The sequence below is a fragment of the Malus domestica genome, chromosome 04, assembly GCF_042453785.1.
Source record: "Malus domestica chromosome 04, GDT2T_hap1".
In the NCBI taxonomy this organism is placed as follows: Eukaryota; Viridiplantae; Streptophyta; class Magnoliopsida; order Rosales; family Rosaceae; genus Malus; species Malus domestica.
The window spans coordinates 29137491-29162734 of record NC_091664.1 but is presented as its reverse complement, the minus strand read 5'-3'; the positions used below and the strand labels follow the sequence as shown (position 1 = coordinate 29162734).

The window sequence follows — 25244 nt, the reverse complement described above, 5'->3', positions numbered from 1 at the left end:
CCACCAACCACATCCACCAACCTCTCTCTCTCTCTCTCTCTCTAGACAAATAGGAGTTGGTTTTGCTGGCATTGGTTGCCGCCACCCTTGAAGTTTCAAAACCATACGTAATTGAAGGACAATAATGACTCTCGGCACCCTCTCTGTAATCCAACTTGTTCTTTCGCACTCAAATTTTCTCTCTCTACTCTGTTTTCTCCTCTCTCTCTCTCTCTCTCTCTCTCTCTCTCTCTCTCTCTCTTTGTAGACCAATAGGAGGTGATTTTGCTGGCATTGCTGGCCACCTTTGAAGTTCCAAACCTTACGCAATTGAAGGGAAATGACTCGCAGCACCCTCCCGGTAATCTAACTTGTTCTTTCTGCACCCAAATTCTCTCTCTCTCTCTCTCTCTCTCTCTCTGTTCTGTTCTGTTCTGTTGTTACTTAAGAGGGCAGTGAGGATTTGCTATAGCAAATTTTGGATTTGAATGCTACTTGTTTGAGTCTTGGTTCTCTGGGTGCCAAACTGGTAAATAGTCAGACCCCTTTGTTTGGTTGCTGAGAAAATGGAGGGAAAATAAAAACGGCCCAGAAAATTTGGGCTTTTTGGTTTTTATGGGTTTTCATTTGCCTCCATTGCTAACCGAAAAAGTCGATTCCTTTCTGCTTCCTATGTGTGAAAATCTGGTGTAGTTTGGTAGGTTCATGTTGCGAATTTTATGACCTGTACACTTTTTGCTTGTTTGTTTCATTTGGTGAACTTTCAGTTGGCAGCTTCGGATCTTCATATCATGGATGGAACTCGAAGAAATTCCACATTGATATGTGCGCCGGTAGTGGCGGATTCAGTTGATCAGATGCTGGTCCAAATGGGGAAGGCAAAGGAAGTTGGCGCTGACCTCGTTGAACTTCGGGTTGATTTTTTGAAGAACTTCAGTCCAAGACAAGACCTCAGTGTATTGATCAAACAGAGTCCTTTGCCTACCCTTGTCACTTACAGGTAATCGTTGAACCGATTGATATATCACTTAGTTTAATGCAATCTATTCACAGTATATACTAGTCACAGTTCCGGAGTTTAAGAATTTAAGAGCGTTGGATTGAATAATGTCTGCCGAGTCTAAAGTTACGAGTTTTTGGATGCTGAGTAATCGCGTTAGTCTAAAGGATACGAGTAGTTTGATTGCTTTGTGTATGTTCTTTTAGTTGCTTCATGTTCAAACTCGCCTTGCTGCTGCATATATGTTTTGCGTATTTTGTTGAATTCATTTCGGCGTGGTAGTGTCTCTGTTAAGTGCAGTCTAGCAGTTTTTCTTATGCTTCATTTACCTATAGGCCAGCATGGGAAGGCGGTCAATACAAGGGTGACGACAAGCAGCGACAAGATGCACTGCGTGTAGCCATGGATTTGGGAGCGGATTTTATTGACGTCGAACTTAAGGTACGAATCTCATGCATCTTTGAATAGTCACAGTTGAAAGTTTTTATCTTCTTTCGGTCATACTGTCCACGGCATGGATGTATGCAACTGCTATGAGTCCATCAGAACCTAAGTTGGCAACTGCTAATCTAGTCACTAAGCCTTTCGAGGTTTTCTCTTTTGAAGGTAGCCGACGAGTTCTACAATTCCATTCAAGGGAGGAAGCCAGAAAAGGTCAAAATCATTGTTTCTTCACACAACTATGAGAAAACTCCATCTGCCGAGGAAGTTGGTGATCTTGTTGCAAGGATACAAGCTACGGGAGCTGACATAGTGAAGATCGCGACAACTGGCTTAGACATCACCGACTCTGCACGTGTATTTCAAGTGTTAGCGCATTCTCAAGTAAGTGACTCAAACCCGTTGATCTGATTTTGAGTCATCTTACTATCCGACATCTTCTGCAGCGCGTAAATGACATTTGAACTCAAACTGTAGGTCCCAATGATAGGGCTTGTTATGGGCGAGAAGGGTTTGATCTCACGCGTACTTAGTGCAAAATATGGTGCATTCCTCACTTTTGGTACAATAGAGGCGGGAGTAGTATCGGCCCCTGGCCAGCCCACCGTAAGAGATCTACTGGACTTATACAACTTCAGACTTATAGGGGCCGATACCAAAGTACATGGTGTGATAGGAAATCCTATCGGTCACAGCAAAATCCCTCATCTTTACAATGCAGCCTTCAGATCTATCAATTTCAATGGAATTTATTTGCCTTTGTTGGTTGATAACGTTGCGAATTTTATTGACACCTATAACTCCCCCGACTTTGTTGGATACAGGTAACTTCTGATCTCAGAAACTTCAGCATAGCTTCTACTTTTTCTTAGTAAGTTCACCTAGGAATTCCCTAGTGAGTTATTTCGAAAAAGGGAGTGCCTTTCATATATATGAAACGCAGTTACACAATTCCTCACGACGACGCTGGGATTAAATGCTGTGATGAAATCGATCCAAATGCCAAGGTACATTATTTCTTTCGTGCATATTGTCATAGCATCCCATCCCGACAGTGTCAATATTTTGGCATTAAATTTCTCTGGAAAAGATCGTTGAGCCTTCTAGCTGTTTTTCACAGGAAATAGGAGCTATTAGTTGCATGATCAGGAACCCGGCTGATGGCAAATTAAAAGGCTACAACATGGACTATCTAGGAGCAATTGCAGCCATTGAGGAAGGACTTCAAGGTTTCTTTGCATTTCGCAAGCTATTCAATATTCTCGGACGAACTGTTACAAAATAAGTTCATGGATCGAGCTGTCTTGATAGGGTGAATAACAAACCGCTATTATTTTCTGCGCAGCATTAAACGGTTCAAGTAATGGATCCGGCTCCCCATTAGCTGGTAAACTATTTGTCGTCATTGGAGCTGGTGGTGCTGGAAAGGCACTTGCATATGGTGGAAAACAGAAAGGAGCAAGAGTGGTAGTTGCCAATCGCACATATGGTGAGAATCTTCGGTCATGTCCTTTTACTCCGACCGCCAAGTTTTTCGGTCTTAATCCTTTACTAAATACAAGCTTAAAATGCTGGGAAAGGAAAAGATAATGAATTTCATAACACATTGTAAGGTTAACTACGAGAAGGAAAGCATGCGAAAACCGAAAAACTGCCTTACTCTTTGATGAAATAGACCGTAAACATTGATTTGATATGTTGTGCTATAGCACCAAACCTTATGGAACCAACTCAAGCTAACCTACAAGAAATATATCAAATGGAATCCAAGTACAAAATATAAAAGAACACCAAGATTTTAACGAGATTCCTCAACAGTGAGTGTAATTGGAGTACGTCCTCAGAGCAGTAGGAACTCACTCAATAATCCACTATTAACCAAATGGGAGTTTACAAAGTGTTGACAAGCTCACAACCCAAAACCCCAATACAACAAATAGCTCACACACACCAAAGAAACAAATAGAGAAAAAAATATAGTGATAATTTCTTTTCTATACAAAGCTCAAAGCTATTACAACAACAACTACCTTGGTGGGTGATTACTAACCAAAAGGAGAGGCTACGGCACTACCTCTTCTTTCTCTTCTCTGTTGCTGCTTTTATTTTTTTGCTACTCTTTCCAAATGGCAGCTACTGCCCTAATTAAAACCTAGCCACTATCCCGTGGCTTTCACAAAGGGCCAAATAAAAGGGACTTTAGACAAATTGCCTTTTTTTCCCCAAAACAAGGAAGGGACACAATGATGTTGTCCACCTTTTCTTTTCTTTTATTTAATCAAAATGTATTTGCAAGTTGGTCACTAATTTGGGCCACTATCCAACATGATAAATGGAGAGGAACTATGGTGTTATTTAAATCCGTTCTCCCTCTCTTTTTTCCATGTAATTTGAAGTGGCAACTGCCTTGTCAGCTTGAATTGACGGTCCTATTTCTTCGAGAATTCATAGTTTTTTCTTCTTCCAACTGCTAGACAAAGCCAAGGCACTTGCAAACAAAGTTGGAGGAGAAGCTATCACTCTTGCTGAATTGGAAAATTTCCATCCAGAGGAGGGAATGGTTCTTGCAAACACCACACCGGTTGGAATGAAGCCGAGAATTGATCAAACACCCTTATCCAAGGTTTGTCCGCACTACACATACAGTGATCAATTCGATACAAAGATTATGTTTTCTTGAACCTTCGCGTTGCAACTGAGTAGTGACATATTTCTTTCTATTATCTTTGCTCTTTCTTTTGACAGAACGCTTTGAAGAACTATTCTTTGGTGTTTGATGCCATTCATACACCTAAATGGACAAGACTCTTACAAGAAGCACAAGAGTCTGGAGCAGCCGTTGTTTCCGGGACGGAAATGTTCCTCAATCAAGCATTTGTACAGGTTGAAAAGTTTTCTGGTTCACCTGGTAAGTTCAACACGAAAGACTTAACAATTGCAAGTTTCTCTGTAAAATCTTTCTGCATATTAACCGCCTTTTCAACCGTTATCTTATCATGTTCCTTTCCTTTCGTTGTTCACTAATGCAGCACCAAAGCAACTGATCAGGGATGTGTTGGCAAGAAATGCATGAGGAATGTGTCTCAAATCTCCCGTTAAGGCCAATCCTGTGCTTTTCCAGTTGTGGTTAACAGGAAGATTTAGCACAAAACCGAACACAATGGCATTTCAGGATTCATACAACCGACTCCACATAGTGAGATACGGTTTTGTTATTGTTGTTGCAGCTATTAACTTACCGTGTTGTACCAATAAAATTTTCAGTTTCACATATGGAGTGTCTTGTGATTCTGGTGAACATGAATTTCGAAACGTTTTGTACTTACCTTAGGTCATAAATAATTCATTGGACAAAAGGCGTGCATTGATACAATTTCAAAATCTTAGGTGCCAATAGGAGAAAATTGAAACCTCGTAGCCTATTTTGAAAATCACTCCAAACAAGGAGGTGTGCAATGTAAGGGGCAACCGAGGTGCCGTAACAATTTGGTTGACGTTTTTTGGCAGAATCGAATCTAAGACATTTCATTTATTATTGACTACCACTATAATATGGATAATATTCAATTTTTAATTCAAGATAAAATTGTAGCGATGGTCACTCAACTTTAACCGGATTGGAGCAATGATCCATCAACTAAAAATCCATGATCATTGGTCCCTTAACTCATCAAATCGTGTAGCTATGGTCATTTTTATCAACTCCGTTAGATTTCCATCAAAATGAGTCATGTTTGAAGGACCGTTGCTACATCTGGGTTAAAGAAGGGATCATTTTTTCAATTGGGTTAAAGTTAATGGATCATTTCTCCAATTGAATTAAAATTGAGGAACCATAGCTACAACTTTTCACATTTGGTTTTCCATATTTTCTCCTTGATTCAATCTCATGTGCAAGACACGTGACTCATTTTGATGGAAGTTATAACAAAATTGACGAAAAGCACTGCGGCACGTGACTCATTTTGATAGAAGTTATAACAGAGATGATGAAAATGAATATAATTGCATGTTTTTATAAGTTAAAGGACTAATAGCCATGAACTTTTTGTTGAATGACCATTATTCCAATTTTTAAAGTTGAGGGACCATTTTACTCTAATTTCTACTCTCGAACCTTTATAATATGGATAATACTCACTTAACAGTACAACTTTCATAATCTCTACTAATTAATAAAACACTAATTGTCAACCAAAACCCTATGAAATTACCAGTTTAACTCTTTAATTAAAACAGAACATGAATAAGAAATATGAGGCAGAAATGTAATTTCACACAACCAAAACAAAATATCTTTTCCTCTCTCCTTCTATTTCAAAAACAAAAATAAAAAAATTTCTCACACACTTTGTATGTGCCCATATATGCTACTATATATGGTTCATTCTCATATAAAAAATCATGCAAAGATTATCTTAGGAAAAGATCTCTTAAATTGGAGAGCATTTAATTATTCATATATTTATACATATATAGAAGAAATCAATAGTTTTGGTAATTATTAACATTCTCATAATAAATCGTCTATTTGTTCTTTTTAGATGGATGACTATATTAATCTTCAATTTAATTGTTTTATTTTTATTTTTATAAAATGGTATATAAATGATGACCAAGAAAACAAATAGTTCTAATTATGATAATTGTATGGTCAATATTTGTCAATTACAATTTACAAGTAGGTGCTAAAGAGGTGCACAATGGGTGGATGCAATTATAATTCAAAAAGTATGTCCTTCCTCCATGCCCATCACCTTGTCCATCCACTTGCCATTAACGTACTTTTACTATACAAATTATATGTTCGCAACTGTTTATTACTTAACCATTATTTAAAGATAACCTATGCAAATGGTGGATTGTTCTTATGTTCAGGCCTTCGTTTTTAACACATTGGGACATGTGTAGATTAGTGTAGAGTATTACTTGTAATAAGAATAAAAAAATTATTCATTAAATCAATAATTTCAAGATTTTCAATAGCTTTTAGTTGTTCAAGAAAATATCTCAGACGCATTGAACATCGATAATTTCAAAGTCATTTATTAAATCGATAATGTCAGAACTCTCGACAACTTTTCAAAATTTCAAGAAAACAACTCTGACACATTGAACGTCTTTGGCTAACACCGCACAATTTAATTAGAAATGAGATTATTGATAACTTCAAAGTCATTCATTAAAGAGTGCATTTTTGCTCATACCATATTCATCACCATTGAATGAGTTTAAATTTTAAAATTATGTCTATCCGCTACATAAATCTCTTTTATTAAATCGATAATTTCAGACCTCTCAACAACTCTGTAGTTTTTTAAGAAAATATCTCTAACACATTGAACGTCTTTGGCTAACACCACACCGGTCTAACCAGAAAACGGGATAATCCCAATGCTAGTCAACGCTTAAAAACCCTAACCCTGCAAAGTCATCCAATCCAACGGTTCTTATTGGAGATCAAGACCCCCCCCCCCCCCAAAAAGCCCACAGACTCTAGACATTTCCTGAAAATTTCAAATTTAAATATGGAAGCCAATGTCATTGATAGTTTTGACGCGGAGCAGAGTGAATTTCCCAAAAAACCCCCAATCAACAGCCTTTGGTTTTAGCGGCCCGCGCACAAAATATTTCAGGATAAATAAACCCGAAATTGGAATTTCACACGAAACTCAAAGACTCCTCTCCCCCATCTCGCCACCACACCCTCTCTCTCTCCGCTCTGCCTCCAACTATTTCGCTCAGTTTCGCTTCCCGCTCTCTCTCTCTCTAGAAGCGGAAACCCTAGCAATCTACGATCACCAGTAAGCTCTCTCTCTCTCTCTCTCTCTCTCTCTCTCTCTCTCTCACTGAGCTAATTCTGGTCAGCGAGATTTCTAGGGTTTTTGAAATTCTGCATAATTACAATTTAGCCATCCGATCCTGGGTAATTTTACTCTAGCTCCTTGCTCTGTTGGAATGCTTATTTGCTGAGCTTAATTTTGGCTGTTTGGTTCTCCAGCTCTGGATCTCCGATCATGCATTTACTTTGATTTGTACTTTTTGGTTGGTTTGCAAATATCATTTTTGGTTTTTTGTAATTTGTGTATGCTAATATGTTTGGATTTTGGTTGATTTTATTGTGCATTGTGGAAATACGAGTGTTTGGTAGCTGAGAAAATTAATGGAAAGAGTGAAAAAGTTAAGCGCTCATGTCCTTTTGTTTTTACTTTTTAAAGGTAAGCTGAAATTTCTGTGAGTTTTGAATTACTGTGGTCTTTTGGGGAATGTGGTTGGGTATTTTTTTTTTCCAGTTTTACTTTTGAGTTTTAGGGTGTGATTTGAAGGACTAATTGGATGCATCAGATGCAGATACTTTTGAAAGGGATAGCAGGAATGTGATTTGAAAAGGCTAAGCACTTATAACTTGACGAGAGGACTTAATTTTTGTCCTAATGTTTGTCTTTCTCCCAAATGGTGTTTCATGTGTTGGGATTTTAGACCAGCTGTTTCTTCATTGTTTGTGTTCCGTTATGCTCAGCGTTAATTCTGTTGGTTTTCTTGGATCTCTTTTGTGAAAGGCGATGGGAAGAAGGCAAAGGTCGTATAGAGTTGCGGAGTGTTTTCTGTATTATGGGTAGTGTGGTGGTAAAGGAATAAGAAGAGGTTTGAAGATTTTACTAGGGAGGGGTCGATGTTTTATGGGACAAAAGTAAGCTTTTGGGCTTCAATTTAGGTTTTTGCTACTTTGAAATTGTGGGGAAATTCCATTTTTCTTGATCCTGTATTTGTTGTTTTTACAACTAATCTCGGATGATGTTTTTTGTATGCGTATGCAAGAGCTTTATCATGTTTGCTCTGTTGTATTTAGTTGATACCTTGTCCTCAAAGATTGTAATTGTTTGTTTTTTTTTTTTAATAAAACTTTGTTCATTATATAAAGTAAGACCCTATAAATATGGATTGACGTATTAATTGTTTCTGATTCTTTAAAATGGATTTTGGTCAGCAGGTTTGAGATCTCCGTCTTGGGCTTCCGCAGTTTGGGTGGTAGTTTTATGTGAATGGGACTGTCCTGAACCTTTTGTTCAGGATAATCCAGTTTGTTGTTTCTCATTCTTTACAGGATCTACTTTCTCCTGATCATCTTGATCATACTTACTGAATGGTAAGTGAACTTGTTGTTTAATGTTAGTTAGATAAATATGTAGTTGGGGGGCATGCTTGACTTAAGTTGCTTCGATTGTGTACAGGGTGAAGATTTGGATGACTAGAGAGTGGGCAGGCAGGGGTGGATTTCATTTGCTTTGTCTTGGTGTATATCCTGTATGTGAAAGAACTTAAGTGGATTTTAATTCTAAATCAGCCATGGAGTGCAACAAAGAGGAGGCGTTCAAAGCAATGCAACTATCAGAAGTAAAGATGCGAAACAGTGATTTTACAGGAGCAAGGAAGATGGCACAAAAGGCACAAAGACTCTTTCCGGGAATTGAGAACATTGAGAAATTACTTACAGTCTGTGAAGTTCACTGTTCATCGGAGAACAAAATAGGATTTGAAATGGACTGGTATGGAATTCTTCAGATTCAGAAATCTGATGATGATGTAACCATCAAGAAACAGTACAGGAAGCTGGCGTTGTTACTTCATCCTGATAAGAATAAGTTTGCTGGTGCAGAGGCTGCTTTTAAGTTGATTGGGGAAGCCAACAGGGTGCTAACAGACCAAGCAAAGCGCTCTACGTATGACATGAAGTGTAGAGCTCAAGTGAAAACTGGTTCTTCAATACCATCAGCTCACCCGTCAAATGGAAACTTATTTGTCAGGAAACAAAATGATACTCCTCAGTCACAGTTCCCACCGGACACATTCTGGACATGTTGTCCTTTTTGTAAGATAAAATACCAATACTTCAAAGATTTTGCAAATCGATTGCTGCGCTGTCAAAAATGCAGAAGAGCCTTTGTTGCACAAGATTTGGGTATTCAATCTCAGGATGCTCATCCAGAATCTGTTGGGAATCAATTTCCAAATCGAAAAGAACCTCCAAATCAGGGTACTTCAAATGCAGCCCCACAAAGTAATGGTGGTACTGGAAAGCCATCCTCCACACAATTTCATTATGGAAAGGCAACCTCAAATCCGCCATCAAAGGCGGGAATTGCCACTGATGTTAAAATATCCCAGTCTGGTCCTGTGAAGTCTCCTGTGAAATCCAAGGATTCAAAAACTTCAGGAAATATGAACAAAAAAAGAGGAAGGGAATCCAGTGAAAGTTGTAAACCTTCTGAACTCAATGAAGGCCATCACCATAGGAGATCTTCGAGGATCAAACAGAATCTTTCTTACAATGAAAATCTAAATGATGATGATGATTTTGTGAGTCCGCCCAAAAGGTCGACGGATAGTCAATTTTCCAGTGATACTGAAATGGAGAGGAAGAATGCAGCTGCGGATGGTGGGGTATCTAAAAATAATAGTCAACCAGGTTGTGCTACTACTGCTGCAGTGGGTGGACATAAGAAAGAGGCAAAACAAAAGGTGACTCGCCCTCTAGAAGAATGTTTGCCCAGCAAACGAAGCAAAACTGCTGAATTCGAGCAAAAGGTGGAGGAAGCAGCTATGCCAGATAAAAATGACGATAAGCCCAAAGCTGATAATGGTTCTGGACCAAATTCAAATGTCACATCCATACCAGCAGGCGTTCTGGTTCCTGATCCTGAATTCAATAAGTTCATGCTTGATGTGGATACGTTAGAGAATGTGTTTAGTGCTAATCAAACGTGGGCTCTTTACGATCCACTAGATGGACTGCCCAGATTCTATGCTCGTATCAAGAAAGTGTTCTCCCCCAGATTTAAGCTGAGATTCACCTGGTTGGAGCCCAGTCCAGATGACCAACGTGAGGTTGCTTGGTGTAACAAGGAGTTGCCTGTTGCTTGTGGCAAGTACACGCTTGGTGCCACTGAAGAAGTTACAGATCATCTTATGTTTTCTCATCAGATGCACTGCATAAAAGGCAGTGGCAGAAGCTCTTTTTTCGTATATCCTAAGAAGGGAGAAACCTGGGCCATCTACCAGAATTGGGATATTGGGTGGAGTTCGGAGCCTGAAAAACATGTACCGTACAAGTTTGATTTTGTGGAAGTATTGTCGGATTTTGTCGAAAATTATGGCGTTGGAGTTGCTTATCTCGGCAAAGTAAAAGGTTTTGTCAGTCTATTTCAGCGAAGGGAGCAGCATGGGGTTGTCATGTTTCAAGTACCACCGAATGAGCTGTATAGATTTTCTTATCGAATTCCCTCTTTCAAGATGACAGGTACTGAGAGAGAGGGTGTTCCAGAAGGATCCTTTGAGTTTGATCCTGCTGCTTTGCCCACCAATTTTGATGACCTCATTGCTTCGAAGACGGACAACAGAACCATGAATACTGAAGCTAATGGTTCGTCAAGTGATATGAGCAAAAGCAAAACCAAACCTGTAATGAGTTCTGGGAAAGTGTGCGCTGCTGAGAAACAGGAGAAGAACTATTCAGAAAGAGAGACTTCAACACGTAGATCTCCACGAATGTCGAATGGCGAGTTTGCGAATTCTGTTAAGCTAGAAGCAACTCAAGGTATTACTGAAGACAATGGCACAAACCAGGGTAACCAAACTCAACCCAGGGTAAGTTCTACTCCGCGGAAGGCTGATGAGAGTATCAACACACCAAAGAAGCATCAGAAAAATGATTCCGATGGTAAGTCTTTCAGCCTTAGAAGATCACCAAGGGATGTAAGCAAGAACATTCCGAGACCAAATGTATCTGTGAAGTGCCCAGATTCCGCCAACGATACAAGCCATGCCAGCTTCACTCCGACTAAAGTCAACTCTACTTCTAGTCAGGCACATTCAAGTGTGAAGGATCATCCTTCTGTCAGTTCCTTGAAAATCCCCGTCGCCCCTTCATCTTCATCTCCTCTCCATATTTTATCCCGATCTCAGTTCTATGACTTTGATGGGCAAAGGTCCGAGGACAAATTTCGGCTTGATCAAATCTGGGCGCTGTATAGTGATAAGAACGGGATGCCTAGGACTTATGCACAAGTTAAGAGGATTGTGTTGAAGCCAAATTTTCAACTCCATGTAGCGTTGCTCGAACCATGCTTACCAGAAGACGCGAGTGAACCGGTTTGTTGTGGGACATTTAAACTGAAGAGTGGTCAAACCAAGGTCTTCTCCCGCTCGTCGTTCTCTCATTGTGTGAAAGCCAAACCTAATGGGAAGACGATGTTTGAAATATACCCCAGGAAAGGTGAAGTTTGGGCATTATACAAGAACTCAGCGAAGGGTGAATGCGAAATGGTACAAGTCCTGGAAGATAACGACGAAAGCACAAAGGTTGCGGTTCTGCCGCACGTTAACGGATCCAAGTCGTTGTTTAGGGCCCCAAGAATCCACAGATCGAAGAATGGCATCATCGACATACCAAGGGCTGAGTTAGGTAGATTCTCTCACCAAGCTCCGGCTTTTCTTCATACCGGGGAGATTGACATCCAGCTTGCAAGCTGCTGGGAGGTTGATCAGGTATCAATTCCTGGTACTATTACGATCGTTTTGAGTTGAATTTAGCAATGTGGTAAATTGTGGCATCCTTTCTATGCTATCGATGTATCGATAACTCTTTCGGCGATGCTGCATGTGAAGAATGGAATGAACTTCAAAGTTATTCTCTCTTTGCTTTTCTTGCATTGGGACGTCATTGTGGCGGTATCATTCTGCCGCGATTAGTTTAGTCCCGGGTGCAAGAAAGGTCTAAACCAATGGCATGCTTACTTACATAGAATGAGTATTGGAATTACTCGAAGACTCTGACTTGCTAAAACACGCGTATGTGTTTACAAAAACATACGAAATAAAACAAAAATGAAAATATTTTTTTCAAATTACAAATTAACTTTCGATTTCTCTCTATCCTTTCCCGATTTATGACTTTTTTTCACTTCAAGCAAGTAAACCTGTCGTGATTGTGAGATTAGGTTAAATTACCAAGGTTCATATGGCCAAGTAATTTACCAGTGAAGGTGGGATTGTTTCAAACAAAGGGCAAAACAGTCCCAAAAACCGTTAAAAAAAATAGAAAAACAAAAATTAGTGGTAAGTAGAGGGGCATTCCGAGAATCGAACTCGGGACCTCTCGCACCCAAAGCGAGAATCATACCACTAGACCAAATGCCCGCCTTGCCGATTGTGATCTACTTAAAGTTAATTATTACAACAAATCAGGTTTAAAGTCCCCCAACAAAAAGCACGAAACCAGAAGTGTGCCGCGCCAGTTTCTGAGCTTTCTAAGCCCTCGAGTGCCGCTGCCCTCTTTTCTTCCGTTTCTTCGAGTCTTTCCGCCGCCGGCGACATAGTTTGTGCGATTATTATTCTCCCGGTACGACGCCATTCCAATCCACACGCCGAAGGGGGCTCCTCTCTCCCATCTCCAGGTCTTTCTCTCTCTCTCTCTCTCTCATATTTTTCTTAAAACTTGGGTATTTCGCATAGTGCACCTTACATGTTCGATGAAATGCTCATGTGAAATGGGTTCTCTGAAAACTTGAAGATTCTGATGAACAATAATACTTGTATCAATTGTTTCACAATTTCCAGTGATGGGTTTTGTTTCTACTTCTCTTTCAGCTATGTCTCTGTCTCTGTGATTGGGTAGAATCGTAATTTGGCTACATTTTTCTTTGAACCTAAAGACCTCAGTTTCTAAGGCTCCATTAGCTTCACACAAAAGGGAACAAATTTGGAAGCAGAATTTACTCCGTTTCTCTTTCTTTTTTGTTTTGCCCCTCACCTGTTCGATGAAATGCTTCAGAGAAGTGACTCTATTTCTCAGAGCTGTTCAAACTGTCCTTCTTTACTGTTGTGTGTTTTTTGTTTTCAGCTAATTAGACGTAAGTAGGATCACTCTACATCAAGGTGTCTTGTGTGTGAGTGGAAAGGGAAAATGTTGAAGCAAGTCTTTGGGAAGGTGTGGAATAAAGGGGTTTTTGTGTACGGAGGAAACAGAGCCATGCCTTGCTTGTATGTGCCCACGAGTGATGTTCACAATGGACAGGTACATTCGAAATCCTAATTTCCGAGCACCCATTAGCCTCATATTCTTGAATTTGTCATCACAAAGCCTTGCGGTAGTTTCAAACCAATGATTTTCTCTGAGAAAGACCTAAGAAAGTTAATAAAGATCTATGCTTGAACAAGGTTTGAACTTTTTTTTGTGCTTGGATGATGCCATGAAGATCTGCTAGCCATCTAATTTCTTTCCAGAAGAATTTTTCTGGTGATATCAACTGCCATCTGATTGTGCAATTTACAGGTTCATTGTGCACCGAGAAGTTTTTTCGGGGTAGAGGATTTCCTCGATGATGACAATAGCCGGCCATACACTTACCAGAAGGAGAAGAAGTCCAAAAATCCAACAAAGCATATATCATTTAAACAGCGCACCATAGCCTACATTGAACCATTTACACTCGATGTGTTCATCTCAAAGCGGTTTGTCTCAGCCTCAATCACCCACAGGGTCACAACCAAGCAGGTTGCAACTGCCGGTACCAACTCCAAAGACATTAAAGCTGTACTCAAGTCACGTTGTGACATACCTGCCTGTTTGGCCGTTGGCCAAATTTTAGCCGATAGGGCAAGAGAAGCCGATGTCTATACCGCTGCTTATACTCCCCGGGACAGGGACAAGTTTGAAGGGAAGATTAGAGCAGTTGTTCAATCCCTCATTGATAATGGGATTGATGTTAAAGTTTATCTTGATTGAATTAGGTTTTATTTTCTTCGGAGAATTTGGGAGGTTTGTATGTAAACTCTTATTTGTGACTATAAAGCATCTTTGCCAATTACTGCAAATTAGCTTTTTTCTGCTCTCCATATATATGATGAATTGGCAATTGTTTCTTCAAGAACTACCCTCCTTTACGAGAATGACTTGCATGAACTTGGGCCGGCAAGATTGCGGAGTCTCAACTAATCATATGACATTATATGGAGAAGTTAAGAACATGTGGAAAGTGTGATAAGTTTGAAACAACACCTCACCTTCTATAGGAGAGCAACTTATGTCGAATGAAGTCACCACTACACTAGCATTATGGTTCATGTGGTGTTGCCCGTTCTATGTCTTTTAAAGCATCTCCAATGGGCACATCAGTTTTTTCTGTCAAATTCTTAATTGATGGCTGATGTGGCATTTTGAAGTATGATGTCAAATTTATTTATATTCCAACTGGTATATTAGTTATTATTTTACCAACATATAGGGCCCACTTTAAAATAAAATAAACAATAAAATAATTTTTAAAGCTTTATCTTGTAGTGAATTATGGGCCAATTAAAAAAATAAATAAAATAGAATTGAAGGCAGCATCAAAATTGACACTAGAGGTCTTGCTGCCATTCTAGGTCAGCTAAAAGATCGTTCGGTTGGAGAGCAATATTTACTGTTAAAAGTGATTAGTTGGCATTCCACTTAAGATTTAACATCTTTTTTAGAAATGGTCTTAGGCGCATTGATCAGCAATGGCTTAGGCCATATCAGCAAAGTCACTAGGAGCCTAGATTGATCTTGGCCAGTCTTGATAAAACAAGAATGGCCAAAATAAATTTTTTATACGTACACGACTGATGCTAACATTTTTTATAAATGAAGCTTGGGGAAAATTTTGACAAAAAAAAAAATATCCTTAGGGAAAAAACAGGGTTAAGCAAAGTCAATTGCCAACTTAATGTCATTACAACAACCCACTGAATGTCTGCCACGTAGGCTGGAAAAAACAGATAGTATATTAACAGCCATGTTGAATGTCTGCCACGTGGATTGGGAAACAAAAACAAAAGGATATGAGTTGGATAGGATAATATCCAAAAATTAGGAAAGAAATCATCAAAGGAAATGCCGATAAATTTTAAGGTACGTACATAGAATGCAATGTGCATTTCTTATATTTTGCAAATAACACACACAAAATTCAAATTTCCATAGTGAACTCCAAAATGTAAGAATAAGAAAAAAGGAAAATCAAAATGGGAATTAACTAAGTTTTTAATTTTCAATATCACTCCAAAATGTAAAAACTTAGTTAATTCAAGTTATAACATGTGTATAACCCTAAGACAATATATTAACATCAATAACTATACACGTACTTTGTAGTTTGTACCACTATCTCGACGTGTCACTTGTGTTATCGTTACGCAAATAAGTAAGGATCGATACGTGTACAAAAAACTACATTACTAAAGCGCCTCGTGCATGCCATCTTAAGCAACATTTGATCATTATGCGCATAACACGACTTTGTTTCAACAGGCGAATGAACTATAATTAAATATTTCAAAAATATTTTAATTATCTAAAAGCGTTTTTAACGACTTAAAACATTCATACCACATTATTATTATTATTTTCTATAACCATCTAACCATATATGTTTTTTTTCTCTTCTCTTTATGTAGCTTAATTTTATTTTTGTTTAATGTTGGATTTATGGTTGATTTTTTATTTCACTTTTGATGCCCTTAAAAAAGAAGACCAAAAGTAAAAAATAAAAATAAAAGAGTTATAAAAGGAGGCCAGTTTGGTCATTGCAAATTTTAGGGTGGAAAAAGAAAGAGCGAATCGTCCTTTATTTAATTCTCTCTCTTTCCAGATACTCTCTCCTTCCCGTGTAACGTTCGTCGGATTCTCCCTCAGTCTCTGGTTTCTCTTGAAGGTATCCTCTCTTCTCTCTCCTCTCTCTCTCTCTCTCACACACACACTCTTTCTCTCTCTCTCTCTCTAACTATATAAACCTCTCTCTCTGTCTCTAAAACCAGAACCGGTTTCTCGCTGATTAGAAATTTTCTTGTGGTTCTAGGGTTTCAGGTTCTCTTGGCTTCTGTTTGGTTGGTGGGAAAGGTAAGGAAACGAAAAACTATTGAATTTTCATTGTTTGAATTTAAGTTTGAATGCATGTGTTTGCAAGCTCGGACTGTGAAAAAATATGCGGAATTTGATACTGGTATTGTAATTGTGCTGAATTAAAATTGTATGAGATCTGAGTTTTAGAGAATAGTTTGATTTTGTATTTTATGCTTCTATTTCTTCTCTGGGCAGACAATTAGATAGATAGATGGGGGTGTTAAATTGTTTGTTCAGAGGTCAAGCTTGATTGCTTGCAATTTTGCACGAGTCGGGTCGATTTTAAATTTAATTCAATTGGTTGTTGGATTTTTTTTTTGCAATATACTTGCATGATAGCCGACCCCACTTAGTGGGAAAAGGCTTTGTTGTTGTTGTTGTATACTTGCATGATCAAGACTGGGTTTTGAACAAATGATTGGTTTCGCTTGAGGGGATAGTAAAGATTCTCCTTTTATTTGTTGTTGTTGTTAAAATATGCATCCGGGCTTCATTCTTTAGGGGCATATCCTTCATTCATCAGAATCATCACCACACTTGTGGTTTGATCGAATGAAGGTCTTGGCATTGCCATGGAAACATGAGGTTTTGTGGTACCCAAGGCTTTAGATGTGATTATATTTTGTGCTTAGAGTGGTTATGGCGGGAGTAACTTTATTACCGGTAATAACGAACAAACGCGCGCTCACTTTTGTTTTGGATTCCTTTTCCAAAGTAGTAGACTATCGAGTCCCTCAGATTTTCAACGGCTATTTTGCGTCACCTTAAGGAAATAGCATAAATCTCAGTAACAACGGCACTAGGAGAAAAACAGGAAAAGAAAGTGTGCAAATGAAATTTATTGGTCCTGATGCTACCAGATGTACCAAAGGTGCATGCGTGGCATTTGCATGATAATGCTGAGCCTCCTGTATCGGAAAAACTTAAATAGTCAAACCGTTGTCTTGATTTTTATTAATCATTCAATTCCGTTTAATTGAGTAGATCAGCTAACGGAGCAGATTCCTTAGAATGAACTGTGATATTATTTGCATGTACAAAATTTGCACGTGCAGTGTGTTTCTGTTCAGCCAATAAGTATGGTAAAACGGTCACGAACTTAATAGTCAAGCCATTGTCATGATTTTTACTGGAAATTTATTTATGTGATCAATTGTGACAAAGAATTTTCATTTGATTGAGGTAGTGAACCTACTAAATTTTCAACCGTTATTTGTCTAGTGTCTTCTATTTTATTATATCTGTCACTATTTAGTTTAAGTGGCGTTGATATAGTTGTAGCAGAGCGGCTTCTAGAGTTAGTCTGACTATTCCCACTTCCTGTGCCATCGAATATAATGTGATTTTGTTTGCAAATACATATGGTATAGTGGAGCTTAGGTAAATTAGAAAATATGAATAGTCCAGTGGCAGTGATACAAACTTTAATGGCGCTTACATCTCAATTGAAATGGGCATGTGCTTAGTGCAACTAAGATTTCTTGACACTTTGGGTAATTGGGCTTCTCTTGCATAGGATATGGTGGTGTTGTTCATGGTTACCTGGTAGTAAACCTACATATTGAAAAAGAAGTATAATTATTTGTCTTTAGGGGTGTACTCAAGCTTCATAATTTTCAAATGTTTGAGTTTTTGAGGAATGAAAAGAAAACTGTACAACTGTAATTTGATGGCTTAGCGAAGCAGAGGGAAGAGAAACTGGTGGATTGGAAAGGTTTCGTGGAGAAAGAGATTTGTGTTTCTCATGTTTCTAGTGAAATTACGACAACATTGTAGTTTTCACACTAGAGGTATGCTCTTTGTTGAATAAAATGGGGGATGTGACATCTTCCTAAAGGTGTGGAAGTTATTGTTCTTTCCATATGCACAACGTCATGCACACATACTGATCATGCATGCATATACCAAATGGCCACTGCAATGTATATTTATGTACATATATAGGGGTACACACGCATGTGTACACAGAGGTATATCTGTTTGTTTGATAACTTCAATGTTGTTTTAGATTTGTTTTATTCATTGTGTATACAGAGGAAGGGTTTTTATCTCTATAGGCAGAGCTTATGTGCACAGACCACCTGTCATACTTTAAACATAAAGGACCATCTGTCTTTTCTCCTTCTAAGATCCGTGCTTCTAGGGTTGGTGGTTTTTCAGTATTGAAACTGATTGATATAAGACAATGGCATGCCATTAGAAACCTTTTCTGTGTTATGCACTGAAATATTAAAGAGGATTTTGAGTTTGAACGATTCTTTTGGAATGACGATGATACTGTTCTACTTAGCTAAAATGTCCCAATGGATTTATTTTATTGCCTTCAAAAAAAAAAAAAAAATTCAATGCTGCTTAAGTTTTTACGTATAGCCAAAACAAGATGAAACATGGAAGGTGCTTTTGCACTCATTCCATTAATTTTTGTTTCTGTTGCTTTTACATTCATTTTCTTTCCTTTTCACTCTGTTTTTCTTTCCTTTTCTTTCTCATATTCGATTGACTCCTCTTCTGGACTGGATATGTGATTCCTGTGTTCTTCTGTTTTTAATAGAAAACAAAAGAATCACTTCATTACCAATTTGTTTGCAGGATTCATTTGGCTTTGTAAACCCGATTGTTTAGTATATGTATATACTATGGAACTAGATGATAACTATATGGAAACAGATAACAGGAAGGAAATAGAGAGTCCTGCAGAAGCGTTGAATAATCCAGAGTCATGTGATCAAATCCTCTCTCCTGCAGAAACATCCAACCCACTGAAGTCATCTGAACTGAAGATCCCCTCTTCTGATGAAGCGTTTTGTGGACCTGCTGAAGCGTTGAATAATCCAGAGTCATCTGAACAAATCCACTCTCCTGTGGAAACATCCAACACACCAGAGTCATCTGAACTGAAGATCCCCTCTTCTGCTCAAGTGATCAGTTTACCTGAAGTGTTGGATAATCCAGAGCCATCAGAACAAATCCCCTCACCTGCAGAAACCTCCAACACCCCATATTCATCTGAACCAAAGATCTTTTCTTCTGCTGAAGTGTTCGGTGTACCTGAGTCTGTTGAAAAGAAAATGTCTTCTCCTGAGAAAGTGTCTAAGAAACCTGATTTATCTGAAAAGAAAACTGCCTCTTCTGCTGGAGCATCCAGTTCTGGAAAGAGGATCCCAAGATCATTGAAGGGAAAAGCTAAAATTGTGAAGAAAACTCTTGTTCAAAACAGTTTGAAAACTAGCAAAGGTACAGGTACTTCACAAGTTAATGGGAGGAAAAGGAAAAGGAATAGGGGTAACAACGAGAGTAGCAAAACAAGAGAAGAAGATGGCAAGAAGCTGAGTTTAAGTGAACAGAACCAACAGAATATCTTGAAAGAAGAGGCTACAGAGAAGAGCCATCAGGCTCAGAAGAATCCAGAAAAATTTGACGAATCCAAAAAGAGCCAACAAAAACGGAGTACAAAAAAACGACGTGAGTCAGACAAGAGTGTCAAGAGTGAAAAAAACAGTGAAAAACGTGATTATAAGAGAGAAAAGCTTGGTGGTTTGATCTTCATGTGCAGCGGAAAGACAAAGCCAGACTGTTTCCATTACCGTATCATGGGTGTTACACTGGGTAAAAAAGATGTCGTTTTAGGTATCAAACCTGGGTTGAAGCTTTTTCTCTATGATTTCGATCTTAAGCTTTTATATGGGGTTTACAAAGCATCCTCTCGTGGAGGCATAAAACTTGAGCCAAAAGCTTTTGGTGGGGCCTTCCCTGCTCAGGTCACATTCTCCTAGATCCACCTCCTTGTTTGCTTTTTTATAGTTAACCAGATTTATGTGCTGATGACTTGCAAATTTCAGGTGCGGTTCAATGTGGAGAAAGATTGTCTTCCCCTACCTGAGAGTGTTTTCAAGAGGGCAATAAAGGAAAACTATGATGGGAAAAACAAGTTCAAAACTGAACTTACAGTTCGACAAGTGAGATAAACCGCTCTCCTCTTATTAATTGCTATTTTTTTTTCTTTCCTGGACTGAAGTGCCATCGTTTCGTTACATTTTTTGCTGGGTTGTATCCAATATATTCATTTCAGGTCAGAAGGCTCACAGCACTTTTCCGACCAGCTCAAGTGCATTCATCAGTTCTAGCCCCCCGTTCCCCGCTGGAAACAAAAGCTCGGGATCGGGGAGTTCATGAGGGGGTGAGAGAATCACGGCCGCTTTCACACAGGGATGCACGTACTAGAGATCCCTATGCCCATGCTGATGCAAGGAGGTACCCGGTGTTAGCTCATGAAAGGGACCAGCATGTTGCACACCGAGAGGTGGTACCTGCAAGGAGAGAGGAAACTTCTCATGATTTGTACCCAACTGAAAAGGAATATCGAGCTTATGGTCTTCAGGGAGACAGGAGAAATGTGACTTCTCTTCCAATTACTTCAGCTGTGGAATCTCGCCATAGGGACTATGAAGGAGAGCATCTTCTAAGACAGACAAACTTCATTTACAGAGATCCTGTTCCTGCACATCGAGAGAATGTTCATTCCGATCATCTCTACTTGAATGATCCTCTTACTCTTGGTGCTAGACATGAGTTGCCACCTGCAACATCTGCTACTGCCGTTGATGCATATGCAAGGGAGCCATATTATCGTTCCTATCATGGTTCTTCATTGTCGGACCCATACCTGGCACCCTATAGGAGAGATGATGTTCTGTCAGGATCTTATTCCGTTGGTGGAAGGAGAGAGAACTACCTAATTGAGGCTGATCCCGTGCAAAGGAGAGAAACCAGCTACGGACCAAGAGACAGGTACCTGATTGAGACTGATCCTGTGTATAGGAGAGAACCTGATCGTCATGTAGAGAGATTATCATTGTACTCGAGACATGATGCTGCTGCTGCTGATGCTTCATTAGGTTATAACCAGAGAGAAACCTACCAGGCGACCAACCCGGATCCTGTGCATGCACCAGTCTCATCTCGTTATGCTTTTGCAGGTCCGTCGTATACCTACCGCTAACTGGAGTTTTTGCATCCCCTCCGTCTATGCAGGGCGTTTCTTTTCTTCAATTTTTTTTGTTAACAACAAAACCTAGAAAAGTAAAACTTTGTGTCAAATATTTAAACTTTCGTATCGAAAGTATGGAGTCTTGAACTTTTCAATTGTTTCTGTTAAATGGTACTGCTAAAGGTGGTTGTCTTTGATAAAATGGTATGATTTCCATACCGGAAAATGCTAGGGCGACCACATTTTGTAGAATACATCTAAACGTCTCTGTTAGAGGTAAGATCTACTCGTATTGTGGACTTTACTCTTATTAGAGAGACGGTTTCAAGTTGTTATACCAACTATGGTGGTGGCTGTGTTGCTGTCTCTGCTTTCCCTCGAGATAGCAATCAGAACGCCACGAAACGAATCGAATCGACATTAAGGAAATCGTTCCGTTGAAGAAGATGAAGTTACGGGCTGGACCCCCCGTACGTTAGTCCCTCGTACAAACACGATATTCCTTGGACTCGAATGTTCGTGTTGGGTTGCACTCAGAGATGGGCGGCTTTGAACCGCGACAGAGGAAGGCCGGTTCGATCAGTTCAGGTACTGCATGCCTGACGTCTTAAACACGTTTGAATCCAATCATGTATACCAAACGAGGCCCGAGAGTGACAAAATATAATTCTAGTTCTTACGGTAACAATTCTAATACACTTTTACATCTGCCAAATTGGCAAAATACAGTCGAAGTACATTGAGTTCCGTTGCGTTTAAGGGAAAAGGAGAGGCGTCCTGACGATTAGTTCAAGCATACGAATGATGTCTATGGCGATCACGATCCTTCTCCCGGGAAGCATACGAGGAACTGTGATAGTCACGATCTCGTGACGAGTGATGTCTTGATTTATCTGAATGCCCCCCTGAATCTTTCGCTCTATCCCTTGAACGATGACTTCGATCCCTGTTTCTATCCCTCTCGGCCTCCTCTCGATCTCGTTCCCGGTCAGAATCCCTGCCCCTATCACGATCCCGGACCCTTTTTCTGTCCCTGTCCCTGTCTCTCTCCCTGTCCCTCTCTCTGTCCTTGCTTTTATCACTGCTTGATTCCACGCGGCGTTCAGACTTGGATTTCGTATTGACATCTTCTCTTGCCTCTCCCTCAACAGCCATGCTCTTGGATTCATCACCACTCTCTTTAGAGTCCTTCAGCTTGTCAACGGATAGCTTGACCAAGACACCCTTTGATCCACCAGATTCACGATTGACTGCTGTTGGATCCTTTGAATTAGAGGCATCGTCAGTAGCTTCGGGAGCATTCTTCGGAACTTCCTACAAAATAGCATTGAGAAAGAAAAATCCATATTAAGTACGTAATTTCCATTCTCTTCATATCCTACAGTTGCTATTCTTGCTCGCACTTTGCAGCCAGCGGTCCTGCTGTTAAACCACCGATAAGCAGGTGATTGTACGTATCCAATGAACCTTCCTAGAGAAAAAACAGTAGCCCTTGAAATATCAAGATGCAATAAGCTGCTGAAAAATGGCAACTGCTGAGAAAAGAGAGAGAATATCGTAGATCCCCTGGCTCTAAATAAATCATAATGGAGAGGGGGGAAATTATAAGAAAAGAAAAGGAGTCAGAATTACCTTTGTAACTGGCTGAGACGAAATCCATGACTTGTTGGAAAATGTAAAAGAGTCGCCCTCTTTACAGACCGGTATGTACTTTGCTTTAGGAAGGCTGTACAAATGAGCCAGAACCCTACAAACTTCGTCAACCCCTGATTTCTCAGCATCAAATGCCTTCCACCATGGCGGATTTTCAGGAAGTGGTACTTGAAATCTCCGAGCAGCAGCATAAACCACACCACAAGCAACAACCTCGCTCTTGAATCGAACACACAACGTCGTCCGCAAACTGCAGTAAAAAGTTTGTGAGAATTTAACCAACAATATAGCACATTGAAATCTTCAACATTACATGCACACATATACCAGGTAAACAGAGAATTTTAAATACATAAAAACCAATATAAAGTTCGAAGGTCTCGAAGTCAAATGGAAAGCCAAGTACAAGGAAAGTAAATAAGTAATTGGCGTATGTTGAAATAAGTACCTGTCATTTGCTAGATTCCAGGCTTCTTGTGTTAATTCCGGAGGTGTTTCCAAAGTGGCAAGGTAATTTGATATGAACTTATGAGGATGTTCAACATGACAGATGAAACCCATCTCTTTCAAAATATGCCTTTCTGTTCTACTCAACTCCATCTTCAAGTCCGAATATTTCTGAAAAATCAAAAAGACAAAAACATGGAAACTTTGATACGCTTTACTACGAACTCCATCAGTGCGATGATAATAAAAGAAATGAAACCATTCGCTTACTCACACCAAAGAGGGAGACAGTAGATTTGATCCGTTAGGTTCTAAGGGATGATAATGAAAAACAATGATTGTAATACGATATCTATAATTCTATACAAATATAGCACATATTAGCTCTAACCTTTGAAAATGGGTCCAAATGCTCAATGGGTAAGTTCTCCCTCCTAGATTCCATCCTGTGGAAAACAATGATCACCTGTCTGGCTTTCTTCGGGCACTCCTCCAGTTTCGATGCAAGCCACACACAACTAGCGGCAACTTTCTACAACAAAACACCATGCCACATGAAAACAAAACCATTAGTGCAAGAGCGCTGATATTTCGCTTATGAAATAAGAGATTGGACCATTTAACCTACTCCGGCCACAGGGACGTCTTTTTTCCTAATAACTATGTCTACTACTTGTCGAAAAACCAAAAAGAAGAACACTGTACGCCATCATATAAGGTACATTTTCATCACCACAACACAGCACAAACACTACAAGGAAAAAAGTTACAAGGAACAATTCAATGCTCTCAAGTTTGGAACACGGGTTTTTGAAAGAACATCTGCCAATACAAATATACAAGCAAATCAAAGATATAAGCACCGCAAAACCTCTAACTCGCGGCGTGTGCTTCGAGTAATCGCGATAAATCTATAAAGTGAATGCACAGATAAAGCAAATACCTTGACATTGAAGCGTGCAAAGGACTTCTTGCAGTAGAAGCGGTGAAACAGAACCTGACCAGTCGCCATTACAGCTTGAGGTCTGCAAGTGATCAAATCAAGCAAAACAAAATTTAGTAATTTCCCCTCAAATTAAAGAAGAATCACAAATTCTACGAATTTAAACAAACAAAAAATGGAAACACCATACAATTTGAGCAAAATTCCGCTCTCTTGGATCAAATCACAGCCGTAGATTCTGAGCGTGGTCTCCGTGGCTTCATCTGTCCCGTCCTTTCTCGACGGCGAATTCTGTAGCTGCTCGTCGGTCAGGTAGAAGGTGTCTATCGCCGTGTATATCATCGTAGAAACCCTAACAAGCTTCTGCACAAAATTAAATTTAAAAACTTCGATTAAATCTGAAAAAATAAACTGAAATTTTCAGAATTTGCAGAGACAAATTGGTAATTGAACGGACGAGATTTAACCTTTGGTTCCCAAGAAGTTAATCAAAGAGAAGCATTGAGACGAAGAAGAAAGGAGCTCTGAGATACTCCAATGGCGATTATATGACGACGTACCAAGTCAGTGTGTTTTTGGGGCAAAATTAACTGTTTTAGGTTCAGCTCCCTGTTTTTTTGGGTTGTTTTCAATTGGCCCCTTTACTTTGGTGTTTTTAAAATTCCTGCCTATTTAATTCACGAGTAATGCTAAGGAGACGAAATTTGCAAACTAAATGATGTGTTACAATAGGAAATGAGTACGCTTATCAACGTTTAAGTAGTAATTCAATCATCAACTTTCATATCATTTAGTTTACAAAATTTTGTTTAAGGGCTCTTGATTCTTTTTCAGCAGCTACAAAAATACAAGCTTTTCCTATCTAGCAAGC

The 25244-nt window shown here is 39.3% G+C and overlaps 5 protein-coding genes and 1 non-coding gene across 10 annotated transcripts; 4 read left to right on the top strand and 2 right to left on the bottom strand.

Moving 5' to 3' along the window:
• LOC103434002 (bifunctional 3-dehydroquinate dehydratase/shikimate dehydrogenase, chloroplastic-like) lies at positions 1-4776 on the top strand. 2 transcript variants are annotated; one of them, XM_029101479.2, is made up of 11 exons: positions 1-508; positions 747-979; positions 1315-1420; positions 1586-1804; positions 1898-2244; positions 2364-2427; positions 2541-2649; positions 2766-2909; positions 3895-4043; positions 4166-4328; positions 4450-4776. In XM_029101479.2, the coding sequence occupies exons 2-11, from the start codon at positions 771-773 to the stop codon at positions 4491-4493; spliced, it is 1554 nt and encodes a 517-aa protein (XP_028957312.2). In that variant the 5' UTR covers positions 1-508; positions 747-770; the 3' UTR covers positions 4494-4776. The 2 variants fall into 2 exon arrangements, with proteins under 2 accessions (XP_028957312.2, XP_008370537.3); XM_008372315.4 differs by having other exon boundaries at positions 24-340.
• Positions 4777-7055: 2279 nt separating this feature from the next.
• Positions 7056-12107, top strand: LOC103419451 (uncharacterized). Of its 2 annotated transcripts, none has more exons than XM_008357548.4 (3): positions 7056-7224; positions 8409-8567; positions 8653-12107. In XM_008357548.4, the coding sequence occupies exon 3, from the start codon at positions 8768-8770 to the stop codon at positions 12002-12004; it is 3237 nt and encodes a 1078-aa protein (XP_008355770.4). In that variant the 5' UTR covers positions 7056-7224; positions 8409-8567; positions 8653-8767; the 3' UTR covers positions 12005-12107. The 2 variants fall into 2 exon arrangements, with proteins under 2 accessions (XP_008355770.4, XP_070676969.1); XM_070820868.1 differs by having other exon boundaries at positions 7086-7224; positions 8412-8567.
• Positions 12108-12538: 431 nt separating this feature from the next.
• On the top strand, positions 12539-14293 carry LOC103408564 (uncharacterized). The gene is made up of 3 exons (XM_008347403.4): positions 12539-12873; positions 13320-13493; positions 13752-14293. Exons 2-3 carry the CDS (start codon positions 13383-13385, stop codon positions 14202-14204), a joined length of 564 nt encoding a protein of 187 aa, XP_008345625.1. The 5' UTR covers positions 12539-12873; positions 13320-13382; the 3' UTR covers positions 14205-14293.
• Positions 12545-12616, bottom strand: TRNAP-UGG (transfer RNA proline (anticodon UGG)). The gene has a single exon. It is a non-coding gene; the product is annotated as a tRNA-Pro (tRNA).
• Positions 14294-16033: 1740 nt separating the features above from the next.
• On the top strand, positions 16034-21532 carry LOC108173228 (uncharacterized). 3 transcript variants are annotated; one of them, XM_070820867.1, is made up of 5 exons: positions 16034-16155; positions 16300-16340; positions 19089-20101; positions 20183-20299; positions 20413-21532. In XM_070820867.1, the coding sequence occupies exons 3-5, from the start codon at positions 19412-19414 to the stop codon at positions 21340-21342; spliced, it is 1737 nt and encodes a 578-aa protein (XP_070676968.1). In that variant the 5' UTR covers positions 16034-16155; positions 16300-16340; positions 19089-19411; the 3' UTR covers positions 21343-21532. The 3 variants fall into 3 exon arrangements, with proteins under 3 accessions (XP_070676968.1, XP_070676967.1, XP_070676966.1); XM_070820866.1 differs by having other exon boundaries at positions 19011-20101; XM_070820865.1 differs by having other exon boundaries at positions 18933-20101.
• Positions 21533-21984: 452 nt separating this feature from the next.
• LOC114824445 (cyclin-L1-1-like) lies at positions 21985-25004 on the bottom strand. Its single transcript, XM_029101476.2, has 7 exons — positions 24841-25004; positions 24564-24736; positions 24374-24455; positions 23822-23962; positions 23432-23601; positions 22963-23233; positions 21985-22644 (listed from the first exon to the last, which is right to left on the bottom strand). Exons 2-7 carry the CDS (start codon positions 24713-24715, stop codon positions 22120-22122), a joined length of 1341 nt encoding a protein of 446 aa, XP_028957309.2. The 5' UTR covers positions 24716-24736; positions 24841-25004; the 3' UTR covers positions 21985-22119.
• Between the last annotated feature and the right edge of the window lie 240 nt (positions 25005-25244).

Bases quoted from the DNA above. Each gene is read 5' to 3' on its own strand.
- LOC103434002 (XM_008372315.4), top strand. From the start codon at position 320: ATGACTCGCAGCACCCTCCCG. The intron at 341-746 runs GTAATCTAACTT...GTGAACTTTCAG, and splicing joins TGACTCGCAGCACCCTCCCG to TTGGCAGCTTCGGATCTTCA. The intron at 4,329-4,449 runs GTAAGTTCAACA...TCACTAATGCAG, and splicing joins AAAGTTTTCTGGTTCACCTG to CACCAAAGCAACTGATCAGG.
- LOC103419451 (XM_008357548.4), top strand. From the start codon at position 8,768: ATGGAGTGCAACAAAGAGGAGGCGTTCAAAGCAATGCAACTATCAGAA.
- LOC103408564 (XM_008347403.4), top strand. From the start codon at position 13,383: ATGTTGAAGCAAGTCTTTGGGAAGGTGTGGAATAAAGGGGTTTTTGTG. The intron at 13,494-13,751 runs GTACATTCGAAA...TGCAATTTACAG, and splicing joins GTGATGTTCACAATGGACAG to GTTCATTGTGCACCGAGAAG.
- LOC108173228 (XM_070820865.1), top strand. From the start codon at position 18,980: ATGGAACTAGATGATAACTATATGGAAACAGATAACAGGAAGGAAATA. The intron at 20,102-20,182 runs GTCACATTCTCC...TGCAAATTTCAG, and splicing joins GTGGGGCCTTCCCTGCTCAG to GTGCGGTTCAATGTGGAGAA. The intron at 20,300-20,412 runs GTGAGATAAACC...TATTCATTTCAG, and splicing joins CTGAACTTACAGTTCGACAA to GTCAGAAGGCTCACAGCACT.
- LOC114824445 (XM_029101476.2), bottom strand. From the start codon at position 24,715: ATGATATACACGGCGATAGACACCTTCTACCTGACCGACGAGCAGCTA. The intron at 24,456-24,563 runs GTATGGTGTTTC...GATCACTTGCAG, and splicing joins AGCGGAATTTTGCTCAAATT to ACCTCAAGCTGTAATGGCGA. The intron at 22,645-22,962 runs GTAATTCTGACT...GCTATTTTGTAG, and splicing joins CGTCTCAGCCAGTTACAAAG to GAAGTTCCGAAGAATGCTCC.